The sequence below is a fragment of the Physeter macrocephalus genome, chromosome 20 (assembly GCF_002837175.3).
Source record: "Physeter macrocephalus isolate SW-GA chromosome 20, ASM283717v5, whole genome shotgun sequence".
Lineage (NCBI taxonomy): Eukaryota > Metazoa > Chordata > Mammalia > Artiodactyla > Physeteridae > Physeter > Physeter macrocephalus.
The window spans coordinates 111,458,015-111,473,350 of record NC_041233.1 but is presented as its reverse complement, the minus strand read 5'-3'; the positions used below and the strand labels follow the sequence as shown (position 1 = coordinate 111,473,350).

The following is a 15,336-nucleotide window of genomic DNA, read 5'->3' as shown; positions in this document are numbered from 1 at the left end:
AATATGAACACATGCAGTCGAGGATGAGCTGCTTGTTGACTTTAATGCCATCATACATGGCAGCAAAGTGATACTCCAAAATTAAGAAACATTTTCACTTTTAATTATAAAACATAGATAATATTTGTGAGGGATTTATGTTGTTTCAGGCATTATTTGTATGGGTTAAATTGTTTAATTTGAATGATGCTAAGAATGGTATTAAGATATTTTTACAGATGAGAAAAAACATTATAGCCAGCTAAATGGTCAAACATGTGGGAGATAAATGTAATCACATAAACAAGCAATGTTCAGTAAGCATCATTGTCAGATCTCCTGCAGAGTCTCAGATACACCCCCAGCCAGTAGAGGGAATCATTGCTCTAAGATTACTGATGGGTGTAAACAATTATATTAATTTTCATTTTTGTATGTGATGTTTGGAAAAGAAAGCATTTGCCCACTTCATGCTTCAGTGCCCAGAGCTAATGTAGCTTTCATAAGGTGGTTACTGAGTCCCATAATCACAAGTGAATCTTCTACTTTTATGTTCCGGTTAATTCCTCAATAACTTTTGCTGCCACTAATCAGATTCATTGTTAAAATATCTGAGTACTTATTTATCCCCTGTTCTGAAGCTAAAACTCTTGGTAGAAGGGTTTCTGTGTTCCTTATTCATATCAAGACAGTTCCATTCCAGTATCTTACACAAAATAGGAATTAATTAAGTTGTCAATAAGTACTTACTAAATATTGCATGATCGTTTACAATATATAAAATGAAATACTGACTTTTTTTAAGCTTTATTGAAGTATCATTATAAAATCGAAATATTGTTTTTTAAAAAAAGACTTCTTAGGGATTTTAAGATGCTCTGAATCATTTTATACTCCCTGTAATTATGACCAATTGCCATTTATCTTAATCTGACTTTGTTGATTTCTCCTGATATCTCACTGCATTAATGGAGCTTTCCAGATGGGCTTAGATTACTTGATTTCTTGGAAATTTGCTGTAATCAATGGTAATCATGAAATTGGCCACTTTTTATATCAAAGACTTAAATCTTCTTAACGCTAATACCTAAATCCCTCTCTCTATATATACTCTCCCCGGGTGGATCTCAATTAGTACCACTATGAGACTGGCTCTCCACTCTGTTCTTATTTTCATTATGATCCAAAATGAATTTAAGCAGAACACTCCAAAGAAAGAAAATGGCAGTGATGCAAGTCTGTGGATTTGGTCCACAGATACTTCTCATGAGTCTATGCAGTTTCTATCTGTTTTTTTTTTTATTTTGTTTTTTTATTTTTGGCTGCGTTGGGTCTTTGTTGCTGCGCGTGGGCTTTTCTCTAGTTGGGGCGAGCGGGGGCTACTCTTCCTTGCGGTGCGGGGGCTTCTCATTGCGGTGGCTTCTCTTTGTTGTGGAGCACGGGCTCTAGGCACGTGGGCTTCGGTAGTTGTGGAACGTGGGCTCAGTAGTTGTGGCTCACAGGCTCTAGAGCACAGGCTCAGTAGTTGTGGCACGCAGGCTCAGTAGTTGTGGCGCACGGGCTTAGTTGCTCCACAGCATGTGGGATCTTCCTGGGCCAGGGCTCAAACCTGTGTCCCCTGCATTGGCAGGCGGATTCTTAACCACTGTACCACCAGGGAAGCCCTTTCTATCTGTTTTGTACCATCTCTTTCTTAATTCCATGACTCCCAGCACACAGCTACAAGCTACACAGCTACAAGGAGTCTTTTGACTACAAAAGTCAGAGTGCAACTCTGAAGCTGACTCCTTTCGTAAACTCCCTAAAAAGCAAGCAAGCAAACAACAGAAACAACAGAACACACTTTTCTGGGTCTTTGTAGCTCTTTGGGGCAGTTTTAAAATATTTTTAAATATTAAGACTAAACTGGCAACACTTTTTGAACATGCGGAACAATTCATTTGGTCACAACCAGTAGAAGACAATCAATAAAGCTTGCACAAGGAATCGCTTTCATCAAGACTGTGTCACACACATGCTCAGACAGTCTTTTTAAAGACAGAACACACCTTTGATTGCAAAGCTAATTCTAAAGGAAACGTATTCTTTAGATATGCTAAAGGAATCCTTGCATCTGCAGGCATGTTGCCTTGAAACCGGGCTGTGAACAGTTGCCAGTGACGCTAGCACAATGGGGTTGATTCTCTGTGCCCAAAGAAGTAACCACTTTCTGAGGCAATTGAAGCATTTACCCTGTGGACACTGTTCTGATATTTGTACAAAGTCAGTATGCTGTTATATCTGGAGTTTTTTCCTTGTTAGTCCAGTTTATTTCTGTCTTTTCTAGAAGGTTTATTAAAGGGTCATTTCTCAGTTATGTCTCCCAGTCAGTGTCCCCATAGATACTAATGGAAATATTGGGGGAAAGGGCTCCTTATTCAAGTATGTTTAGGTCGAGCCGTCCACCCTCCCTGCTGTGTCTTGAGTGTCCACTACTGACTACTCTCTGTGTACACTTACTATTCCAGCCTTCCTTCTCCATGCCTCCTATGATACTACTTTTTGAATGCCAACTTGCTGTGAATTCACATAGTTTCCTGGTCATTCTCTTCAAAAGATGAGAATCTGGACAACTTAGTGCCTTTACAGATGTGGTTTCCTCTTCATTCAAAACCCTTCCTCAGGGACTTCCCTGGTGGCACAGTGGATAAGACTCCACGCTCCCAGTGCAGGGGGCCCAAGTTTGATCCCTGGTCAGGGAACTAGATCCCACGTGCATGCTGCAACTAAGAGTTCACATGCCACAACTAAGGAGCCCGCCTGCCGCAACGAAGACGCCGTGCAACCAAATAAATAAGTAAAATGTTAAAAAACAAACCCTTTTTCATCCCTCACCAGGCAAAACTCCATCCGGATCAGGCGCTGTCTGTTGCTCACAGTCTTCGCCCCCTTCCTTAAGCAGAATGTTTTTCCTCCTACCTTCCCATAACACTGTTGATATACCAAAATTGTGTATTTTCCAGCATTATTTTTCCATATTTGTCTCCTTCACTGTCCAGTGCAGATCTATTCATGTGTCTTCTCCTGTTGGTGCACCATCAGTGCCTGGGAAAGAGTACAGAGCGCTCATTCCTTTATTTATTTACTTATTTTTAATCCAGTGAGTGTTTGCTGAGCACCGACAAGGTACCAACGTCCTGGGCACCTTCGTGTGGTCATTGTGAGGTCATGAGAGTGGTTTTTATTCAGTGGATTGGTGTGTCGCATTCTTAAAATGGAACACATGTTTGTGTGCTCACGGGAATGAGACTAGAGAATTGATTAAGAAAAATAGAGTAAGTTCTAAGAACAAAATCTTTGAGTCAGGGAACTTGGAATCCTGAGGGCAATACATTTTTCTTCTGCTGGATGACTAACTGGAAACGTATGCTGTGCAAATACACACTGTGTAATAGCCCATAAGTGACAGTTGATACAAGAGGACCTTTATATGACCTTGTGTGGGAGGATGGAACTAATCCACACCTCTATAATCTCACGGTGTTGGATCAGGCTTCCTATTCTGTAGGTATTTTTCAGAGGACATCAGTCTAAATATGAAATAAAATTATACACAAAGAACCATACAATTACAGTGTTTTTCTCTATAATACAATAGATCTAGCATAAATAATATCAAACTGTTCTCTTATTTGGCAAGAGTTTTCAATTACTTTTAAAGAAATGACAGCAAAGATGTGATTCGAGTTGAGAGTATACAGTATATTAGGAGGAGGATGACTTCCGTCAGATGAAGATAAAGTTCCCTGGATTGTGACAGCTTTATTTTACTATTTCCTAAAAAGTCTACCGTTATGTTTTGGTGTGACAAATAAATATTTGTTGAGTTGAATTAAATGATATTACCTTTTTTTTTTTTCCTTGCTGGGTCATACTAAAAATGGGTCAAATTAATGAGTATACCTCCAGAGTGGTGAGAGTAGTTTGAATATGTTAGGGATCCAGAATAGATTTTTTACCAAAATGAAAAACAGGATAAAGACAATATAGAAAGCATGGAGCTCAGATGTTGACCAAGAAGTTGGGTGAGATGAGGGAAAAACTGGAGCAGAGATTTCCTCTTCATACGGGGTTGGGATGCCAGTGATGAAACTTGTGGATGATGGGAATAGAAAAGATGGATTAAAATTGAGAAATATTGGGGGAAATGATGTTTTGGATTTAATATGTTCCTTGAGAATACAGAATCCACACTTTAGAGTCAGAACTTGAAAGACAGTAGTTGGAAATCAGAAAGCGAAGGCAATATCTTTTCAGATGGACTAGCACAGGTTCCCCACCACCATAGGAAAAACTTTTGTCTCCCACTCATTGCGATAATGCTTATCCTTTAATTGACGCTTTAACCTCTTTGAAGCTCTTTCTACCATTCAAACCCCTAATGGTGGCCCACTGTTTGATCCTGTTTGACTAAACACTGGGCATTACACGCTGAGAACACAGCAAGAAGGATCAACAACACACTGAATGATGGCCCATGAGACCCATGACAACCAGAGTGCAGTTGTACCCATATACAGAGATTTGAAAGAGTTGGTACTAAAGAATGAGACAATACAAAATGCTGTTATTAGTACTGTTATTTTGGACATTTAATCCCCAAATGCAGCAATACACCAGACATTATTCTTTTTTTTCTTTTTAACTAACTTTAGCACTTTCTTCCTGGGTAGTTTACAGAAATTTCTAGCAGGATCTAGAATATTTTTCATTACGTTTCAATAAAACATGGTTTATAAATTGAAAAATAGACAGGAAAAGGTTTTGCTATTCCATACTGAGGTGTATTTTAGGGGTGAAATTGGTTATGATAAGCTTTCCACCCTGTGAGAAAACCCTGTGATACTGCTTTTAGTTTGTTCTCCATTGGGTCTTGTTTATCCAAAGCACCTTTAAGAGGACAGTAACTGATTTTAGCAATTAGGCGTATCACTAAAATAATTTCATACTGTTAAAGTGACAGTTTTGAGTGGATCATGTTATTATAATGTTATACATTTATTTTTTAAAATACTATATTCCATTTGTCATGAGAAAACTCATAGTACAAAGGAAGACAATCCATATGACAGTTACAGCAGAGCCTGGGGGGGGGAATATATATATATATATATATATATATATGTTTATTTTTTAAGTAATAGCACCTTTTTATTCTTGCTAAATAATTTTTGAGTATTTACCTGGGTTCCCACAAGTGTACTCTGTCTCTTCATGTCTCAGAATATGACCTTGAGCCTTGTGACGATCCTGGCGTCCCTGCCTTCAGCAGGAGAATCGGTTTTCACTTCGGAGTTGGAGACTCTCTGACGTTTTCGTGCTTCCCAGGTTATCGCTTAGAAGGCGCAACCAAGCTCACGTGCCTGGGCGGGGGCCGTCGTGTATGGAGCGCATCTCTGCCAAGGTGTGTGGGTAGGTGGTCACGTGCTTTCATTTCATTCCCCCGGGGGGGCAGGGCGCGGTGCGGTCAGCGTGTAGGGGCCCCGCCAGGCAAGGGAGGGCAGGAGGCCGGCCCTGGGTGGGCGCTCCGCTCCCCGGGGAGGCGGAGGAAGGGGCCTCTCTGGGCTGTGGTTACCTCATAGTGAAGCCAGCCCCCTTCAGCCCCAAGACGTCCTGGCTGAAGAGGAGTGAAACTAAAGCATGTGTCAAGCATATTTATGGAGAAGAAAAAATACACACACACACACACACACACACACACACACACAACACACACACACACAATACCTGGGGCAAAAGACAAAATAAAAGCTAGAAGCCGTGCTGTATTAACACAGCCTTTGACAATTCTGTTGCTTAAAAGCAGTGACACACACACACACACACACACACACACACACACACTATATACCTGGGACAAAAGACAAAATAAAAGCTAGAAGCCGTGCTGTATTAACACAGCCTTTGACAATTCTGTTGCTTAAAAGCAGTGGTATCACCTGGTATAATGATGGGACAGTTTCAAATACTCGTTTTGCTGTTTCTTTTACACTTTACCTCTGATTAGATGACGTGCATACTCTCGCACAGTGGGCGTTGCAGACATTTTAATGCTGAATTGGCTTTTGCACAGTGTTCTTGAAAAATTCAAGAGGTCGTTCCAGAGAATAATAGGAATCTTTATTTAGGTACTTGAAACTAGGCACTGTGCTAGGACGGAGTTAAGATGCCCATTCAGTGGGGTGTGTTTATTGTTCATCTGAACCTGTTCTGCTGTAGGGAGCTCCTCAGAGAATCGTGGTGGCTCCGTTTAACTGTGGAATCTTGGCTGCAGGTCTGGAGGGTCTGGCCATCAGCCCCAGAGGCAATATCTGCTCCCTGCCGCTTGGCCACGTTACTCAGCGTGTAAAGGGCGTACAAGCTGTCCTTTAGAGTCACAGAAACTGGCTAATGTAGCATTATGACATTTGTCTGGTGATGAACCGTGGACCCCCGTAATTGTGAGCCTTCTGAGTCCTTGAGGCACCTGTGATCTTACCAGCTGATGAACTAGAGGCAGGTGGGGAAGTTGTGAAAATAAGACTTCATAACCCATAAAAATGCTAAGTTGTTAACTTAGTAAACCAGATTTTTCCAATGCATAGAATCTCTTCAGTTATTTAGGAATGTTATGTGGTTCAAAAGTTAATATACTGTCTTTTTGTGTTCCAGTGTGCCATAGATAGTAGGATAGTGAGGACTTCATTATAAAAAAATTAGACAAGTGAACATGAATCAAATCCTCTTTATCTCTTGCCAGGGCACATATCTGATCTTTCTATGATGTGGTTTTCTCCGAAAACAGTGGTTCTCACTTTTTTTTTTTAGTTATGATTTTTATTAGAGATTTGGATGCCAATTTTTAACACTATCTCAAGAAAAAAAGATACACTATTTTCTAGATGATCCTAGATGTTCCCAGAGTTGCCAGGAGTCCATATGCCCCAAATTGGAAATTACTGAGCAAAATAGTTTAAAATCTGGGGGAAAAAACTCCCAACTCAATGCAGTCAAAGCCTTAATCCACACATGTAATATTGTCCATCGATTATAATATTCCATTTGCATTATTCTATTATTTTATCTAGATTCATTTTCTTTATACTCTTAGTCTTGTTATTTGGGGTTTTACACTGTTGCCTAAAGTATAAAATGAGGAGTAACTGGGGTTGAAATAATAGTTAATGTTTATGGAGCACTGATTCTAGATCAGCACTGCTCTGAGCTCTCTCCATGTGTTATCTTATTTAATCCCCCAGACACCTCTATGAAGTAAGCACTATTATTGTCAGTTCCATTCTAGAGGTGGGAACACTGAGGCACAAAGAACTTAAGGCCTTTGCCCACCGGCACACAGCCAGCAAGATTCCAACACAGGGCACCTAAAACCAGGCCTTTCAGCCCTGCATTGTACTGAGAGAATGGCCTGGCGGGGCCGTTCTGTATTTCACCTCTTGTATTTCACCTCTTGTATTTTACCTACTGCTTCCCGACTTTCCTTCCAGCCCATCTGGCCACAAGAGACCTTTAAATAAACATGTTAGTAAGGCACTAAAATCCACCAGGTGACCCACGTGGCAACTGGGAGTTCTCATTTCTCCCTTTCTCTCATTCTCCACGTCGAATTAGTTGCTAGTTCTGAAGATTCTGCCTCTCCCCAGCTCTCCAGGGAGGCTCCCCGCCCATCCTCTCTGCCCAGCCTTGCGAAGGCTCTCAGCTTCACATCCCGAAGATGCTCCCCACCTCCAGGACAGCCCCCACCCACTGTGGCCGCAGCCCCCAGAGTGATCCGCCCGAATTCAGAACCTCACAAGTCCATGCCCCTTAACAGAACCCGTGAATCCGCTCCCATAGCGTGCAGAGCACACCCTCCACTCGACGGGGCGCGGGCCCCTTATTCGGTGGCCAGACTCTCCGACGTCTTGCCCAGCTCACTCATGTACTTGGGCTCGCACACACCAGGGCTGCACAGGACCTGAAATTGCCCTGGTTCTCTCTAACGCTCAAGCCTCTCCCTACACCGCTCCCTCATTTGCAACGTGCACCCCCATTTCTGCAGGCTGACTTCCTCATTTTGGAACTCACCTCCCGTGTAAGCTCTTTCTACCCCCTTACCCACCGGCTGGAGAGGGACCCTCCAGGATAACCACTGTACTCCAGTAAACTTGTCTTCCTATTTCTGTCTCTCCCGTTAGGCTGACCTTTCCTTGCAGTGGAGGCTGCCTTAGCCCTAAATCCAGCTCTGTGCCTTATTCAATACATGTTTGTCAAACAAATAAACATTATTTCTCTCAAAAGCTCCTATCTTGATCTCAAAGTTTGATTCATTAGCACGCTGTGTCTGTCTTTCTTCCTGTAAAATCATAGAAATAAGAATAATCTATCCCTAGACAAAAGTTGCAAGTCCAATCCAAAGATCACAGGTGACCCTGGAGGAGTGCCAAGTGGATTATGAGACTGCTACTTTACCTTTTTCTAATAAACATCTGGTGGTAAATAGAAGTTCTAGTGAACGCCTGGGCTGAGAAGCGGCCCTGTGACACGAGGGGCATTGCAAAGCCTCGGTAGTATTTGGGGGGGTAAGTTCTTCAGCAACAGAATTGGAATCCAGATTAGCATGATGAGTAGGCAGATTAAGAGAGTATAGTTTCCATCTACTGTGTTACTATGAAATAGTAAATTAATATCCCCAATAAAATATTTATTGATATTGAATATTTATTATTGCTTACAAATAATATGGTTAGTGCTACGGATGTGGACTTCCAGCTTCCAGAGCTGTGAGAAATAAGTGTTATTCTTTAAGCCTCTTGTCTGTGTTCTGTTACATCACCCAGAGCTGCTAAGACCACCTCATGGGTTGATGCTTTTGTACAGAAGAATTAACTGAAAAATCAATTGACTCCTTTCTGTTTCGTTCATTTAATTTTAATAAGTTTAGTTCCATTACAAAACTCTCAATGACAGTTCAATTTTAATTACAGTTTCAGGAGGTTCTTTATAAAAAAGAGCAAATGATTCATTTTAAGGGAAATTATATTCATTCATCTTAAAATCACTTTAAATGGATTTTGGGAAGAACTGAAAATTGATCCATTTAATTGCTCTAGGAATGGAGACTTGCATTGGATGTCTGAAATCAAGTTCAAAGAATTTCTGAAATTCTGATGATTTACGTTTTGTAATTTTCTGAGCACCTGCTCTTTACCGTTTGTTGTATTTCACTTAGCTATCTCCTGTGAGACAGCGTCTCAGGCTTTAGTGCACCTTCCTCAGTCTTCTTGACACGTTTCAATTCTTGCATTTGGAAATGTGTTGCATTCGTCTTTGTGCACTAGTTGATTTCATTCGAAATAAATTTAAGTCATTGGCCTGCCTCAGAAACAGGATCCCGATGCAGGCATTCCTGTTCCATGGCAGGACATTTTGTGAGACATTCAATTAAGACGTTCCGAAGCTGTGTTTCCCACAGCAGCCTCATGTTCCTGCTCTTTTGGAGTCGTACATTCATACGTATTCCTCGTGGGTTACTTAACATCTATAAATGTAATTAATTATCACTATTATATTTTGACAAACATAATGTGGTTATTGCCAGACCAGCTGGAATTCAGATCACAGCTCCACCAACGCCCCCCTCCATGTGATCTTGAGCAAGTTAATTATTCACCTAACACTGTCTCAGTTTCCTCATCTGTAAAATGGATTTAGTGTTGATACTGACCTCATGGAATTGTTATATTTATTCAATGATATAATAGTTATAAAAATGCACTCTGTGCAAGTGACAGACCAAAAGAAAAACAGATGGCTGTACGCAGCTGGGCAAAGTGTTAGTACATTTTATAGGCTCTACAATTGCTTATTTGATCTTCCAGTGTGTTCCTCTGGACTGGGAGTTCTAGAATTTGTTGACATGTCCATTTTCACACTACAACACTCTCTGCGTTTTCCTTTAGAGTGTTTAGGACTCACTGTTTTCTTAGTGCGTATCCTCTTTTCCAAACAGATGTCTATCAGAACACCTCTGTGCTCCAAGCTCTCCAGGGACCCTGGTGCAGTGACACCCATACACCCACTGCCGTCTGGTCCAGTCTCTCTTTACAGCCAGACCCGCTAAGTCCTCTCACATGTTCCCCTGCTCTGTCACGTCTGTAAGGCCACCTGAACACCCACGTGTCTCACACCTGAGACTTCGCCGTGTGCCGTAGCTCCAGGTCCCCGACCTGCATTTCTCAGCAGACCTTTGATGTTGCCAGGCCTGCTGTGGGGCCAAGTCAGAATGAACCAAGGCCCTCAGGACCAAGTGGCTGATCGCCTTCAGCCTGTAAAAGGTCATGTTTTCTTGTTGGTCTTCACATAAAATCAGAAGACAGCTCCAGCAACAGCCACCCATGTTCATCGGAATAGTGTCAAACACAGATAATAGCCTAAAACCGAGGAAAGTAACAATTTTAAAAAATAAAAGTAATCACATGGTGATCTACATGAAAATCTTTGAAGAATATAAAGCGATACAGATATAAATCAAATAGTAATAATGTATATTATGTGGCTATATGAAGTAAAACACTATAGTAAAATAGACTTTTTAAATTGATGTACCAAGTTTGTATACTCTACAAGCAATTTCATATTCTTGGAGAAAAATTTGAATAAATACTATCTTTTAAGTCCTGTACTGTATACTCTAGAATAATGAATTCGGACCTTCCACTTTTTTTTTTTTTTTTTTTTTTTGCGGTACGCGGGCCTCTCACTGTTGCGGCCTCTCCCGTTGCGGAGCACGGGCTCCGGACGCGCAGGCTCAGCGGCCACGGCTCACGGGCCCAGCCGCTGCGCGGCACGTGGGATCTTCCCGGACCGGGGCACGAACCCGTGTCCCCTGCATCGGCAGGCGGACTCTCAACCACTGCGCCACCAGGGAAGCCCTCTGACCTTCCACTTTTAAGTGCATGTGCCATGTATGTTTATGTTCACTCACAAATGTATCATGAGTAAATTAATTGTTATCGCTTATTCACTTAGGAACGTTACTTGCGTCTCAGGTTATGAGAACTAGTTGCCCTGACGCTAGTGGAGGTTTTGTATTCAAGAGGCGAGTATAAAGTGAGCCGGAGATGTGCCGGTGAGGCGGCTGGCCCCTTTCCGTGTCTTTCTACCAGTTACAGCAATGGCCTTGCTCCTCTGCCAAGAATTACCGGTTACAACTGGCCAGTTAACCTCCCACACTCATTATTTCGATGTAGTGTAGACTTGTACTTAATCAGCACCACTTATTACATATCTGCTTTAGAAAAAAATCCCAGCATCCAAATCTTCACAGAGAGACACGTAAAATTACATCTTTAGATTTGATAAATTTTTTCTCCCAGGCTACCCAAATGCTAAAGCCTTCTTTCTAGTCCTACGTTTTTGTTGTATTATGAGAAATAAATGGTTAATGTCCTAAATGCTAATGTGAAAACAAATATAACCTCAGTTAATTGGTAACTTAACTTTTATCCTATCTGGATAAAATCCTTAAAAGTGTACTCTCTTCTACAATAAAATTTTGCTCTGCTAGTTTCGTTACCAGTAATTATGAATAATATTATGAACTTTTAATTATAAAGTATATTCATCATTAATTAGGATTTTTTAAAAATCCAGAATTCTTTTCCTAAGCTAAGCACTTAGAGGTTATATCAAATCCATAATGAGTCTGGGGGCTTCCCTGGTGGCACAGTGGTTGAGAGTCCGCCTGCCGATGCAGGGGACACGGGTTCGTGCCCCGGTCCGGGAAGATCCCACATGCCGCGGAGCGGCTGGGCCCGTGAGCCGTGGCCGCTGAGCCTGCGCGTCCGGAGCCTGTGCTAGTGGTTGAGAGTCCGCCTGCCGATGCAGGGGACACGGGTTCGTGCCCCGGTCCGGGAAGATCCCACATGCCGCGGAGCGGCTGGGCCCGTGAGCCGTGGCTGCTGAGCCTGCGCGTCCGGAGCCTGTGCTCCGCAGCGGGAGAGGCCGCAACAGTGAGAGGCCCGCGTACAAAGTATTAAAATTACACAAATATATGAATATATAATAATAGTAACTATAGCTATAATTTTAAAGTTATTATTATAAAATCCCATTGCCATGTTTTGGGGTCATCACTTCCCTGTGCTTCTTTCTCAACACTGTTTCCCATAAAACCCTCCTTCAGGTCCTTATGGAGGGAAAGATCAGGGGCAGGTGAGCCATGTTCTCCTGTGTTTCTCTCCCTGATTTTCTCCCCGACCGTTCTACGTGGGGACATCATGAGATTCAAGGGCACAAATCATCATGAGCTGATCCTGAATCTCCAGCTTATTCCTTCCATCAATCAGGCCAGGGAAGGCTCGTGGTGCAGCTGATTTCAGTGATTGTCAGAGAAGACGGGGATGTCAGAGACTTGGAATTATGAAAACGGGCATGCACGGGACATCTGCCAAAGTTGTGTGATACCTCAAGCAGCCCCCTTAAACTGAACCCTGTCCCCCTTTCTCTCACCCCCGTTACATGTAGGCATTTTACTGATTTTCCGTTTCCAAGTTGATCATTATTCTTCACACTCAGACTTACTTTGTTGAAATTTTAAAAATCACTGTGCTTTTCACGTAGTGTGGCCAATAAGTTATTTCATGGAGAATCGCATGGAACACTCTTGTCACACAGACACAGACATACACACAGAGATGCACACGCACATGCATACACAGATGCACACACATCATACATATGCAAACACACACATACACAGAGCAATTTTATTATTTTATGATTGTTTTGGACGAATAGAATTTTAGGAGTTAGCCTAACTCTCTCACTTTCATAGGTGAGGCAACAGGTGCTGAGAGTTTAGGTGACTTTCTCCAAGTTGGCAGAAAGTGGAGAGCTATATTTATTTTCATTTTTACTCTGATTAAAGTTCTTTATGCAAATTTGGACGTAGAGGTGAATTGCCCTCTCCTTTCGTCAAGGGGAGAAGAACGTATTTTCTGCTGCCGAAAGGGCTTCTGTCCCAAGACAGGCAGATGGGCTCAGTGCTGTGCGACGGTAGCAGGGGGCTCAGTGGATTGGTCCACGGTTAGAATCCCCTTTAAATGCATCCAGGTTGAGGCCACAGAATACCAACGTGGGAAAACTGCATGGACATAACTGTCGAGTCAGCACACTGGATTTGGCGGGGATGCTTCATGAAGCAGAGATGGGGCAGAGAGAGGTGACTGCCAGTGATACAGCCAGAGTGCTCGGGCATGCCTATTTTATTCTAGAATTCTTTGTAAGTTAGGAGTAAGATGCATTCTATTAAAAGAAATGAGAACATCTTGAAAATGGGATGAATGGGGGTATCTTTCCTGTCCAGTTGATAAAACAGTAGAAAGAAGTCACTATTCTATACAAACAATATGGTGTTAGCAGATATACATTGAGAGAAGAGGGCTGTCATGATTTTAAAGTTTTTATTTATTAAAATCAGTAATTCCACTTTTGAATCCTCTTTCTTTTTTTAATGTCCTATTTATTTTAGCTGAATGTGGAGCAAGCGTCAAAGGAAATGAAGGAACATTACTGTCTCCAAATTTCCCATCAAATTATGATAATAACCATGAGTGTATCTATAAAATTGAGACAGAAGCTGGCAAGGGTATCCATCTCAGAGCACGAAGCTTCCAGCTGTTTGAAGGAGATATTCTAAAGGTAAAAAAATCTGTTTTACTAGGACTCCATCTTTCCTTCTCAAGGAATAAATAAAATGTTGATCCATCTGTATACGTAGATACATACATATATTAACGTATCTTTATATATACACATATTTTCCCAATTTGTTTATCCAGCTGGTTTGAGAAGGTGGCCTATAGTATCATGTGTATGTGGACTTTGAAATACCTAAGTCTGTAATCCTGGATCTAAAATTTATTAGTTGTGTATTTTAGGGATATTATTTAACATTTTTAAGCCTTATTTTTCTTATATGTAAAAACATGCAATGGTACCTACCTTTTTGTGATGTTCTGAGGATTAAATAATATAGATACATACTTCTAGCATTGTTCCTAGCACATACTAATAATTGTAAAAAAAAACTTGCAGGATCCCCAGACCAACCCTTTCTACAGTCGCTCTTGATTTGTAAATGTGATCATGACAGAGCATCCTTCAGAGCTAGAAGGATTTTTTTTTTTTTTAAAGAAGGTGTTGGGGGTAGGAGTTTATTAATTAAGTTATTTATCTTTGCTGTGTTGGGTCTTCGTTTCTGTGCGAGGGCTTTCTCTAGTTGTGGCAAGCGGGGGCCACTCTTCATCGCGGTGCGCGGGCCTCTCACTATCGCGGCCTCTCTTATTGCGGAGCACAGGCTCCAGACGCGCAGGCTCAGTAGTTGTGGCTCACGGGCCCAGTTGTTCTGCGGCATGTGGGATCTTCCCAGACCAGGGCTCGAACCTGTGTCCGCTGCATTAGCAGGCAGATTCTCAACCACTGTGCCACCAGGGAAACCCAGCTAGAAGGATTTTGATGTGAGAGTAAACTCAAGCCCTGCCACTGTTGCTGGACCACAAAGCAGGGTTGATGTGGAGAAGCCAAGCCAGGATGAGGCAGAATCTCACTCAACCAGTCTGAGCTGTGTTCACAGGACTCCGAGGTGTGCTGGGCGTGGGACCAGCATCAAGGGTCAGCGCAGTAGATGACTCGAAGCATCAGAGCCTCGGGGAACTGCTCCAGGTGGAGCACACCACTCACATTCCAGATGGGCTCCAGGGAAACAGGCAGGGGGACGGATTCAAGGGGCACCCAGGTCTTGCCTGGAGCTCCAACTGCAAATGCCCCCAAACTTCTAAGACCTCTGAAATCGTTTCCACCTCTCCTGTGACTATTTCAGGAACCTGGGGACCTCCCTGGCTCTAGGGGCTGAGTAGTTGGCACTTGTAGCCCGAGCCTCAGGGCCCTGAAAGAGAGTGGCTTTGAGCAACAAAGACCAACACTGGCCGCCATCCAGCCCGTCCACCCGCTCGTTCCATTGGGAAGTCAGCGGCTTGTCCAGGCCACACAGCTTGTTTATGGCAAGAGAGGGACACATCTCATCCCGTTTCTAAAGTTCTAGGGTTTTTCAGTCATATGACATCTACATGGACACACACAGTGCTCCATCTCAGATGCAGCAGATTTGACTCACTTGAAGCTGTGAACATTAAGAAGCTATGCAAAGAGCCTGCTAAGAGGGGAAACTTAGTGCCCTCCACGTGTGTCCTCTGTTTGCACAGTGGATAAAGCGGGGTCGCTGGTAGGTTCCGTTATGTGCACAGGTCGACCGAAGCTTCCAGACTCAAGTGCTCATCA

General features: G+C 42.5%; 1 protein-coding gene across 1 annotated transcript in view; it reads left to right on the top strand.

Annotated features, from left to right (window-relative positions):
• Positions 1-15,336, top strand: part of CSMD1 (CUB and Sushi multiple domains 1) — a 611,399-nt gene that overhangs the window by 289,155 nt on the left and 306,908 nt on the right. The window contains exons 16-17 of the mRNA XM_028481319.1: positions 5,242-5,430; positions 13,529-13,698. Of these exons, the coding sequence (XP_028337120.1) occupies positions 5,242-5,430; positions 13,529-13,698 (359 nt within the window). The remainder of the gene's footprint in view (positions 1-5,241; positions 5,431-13,528; positions 13,699-15,336) is intronic.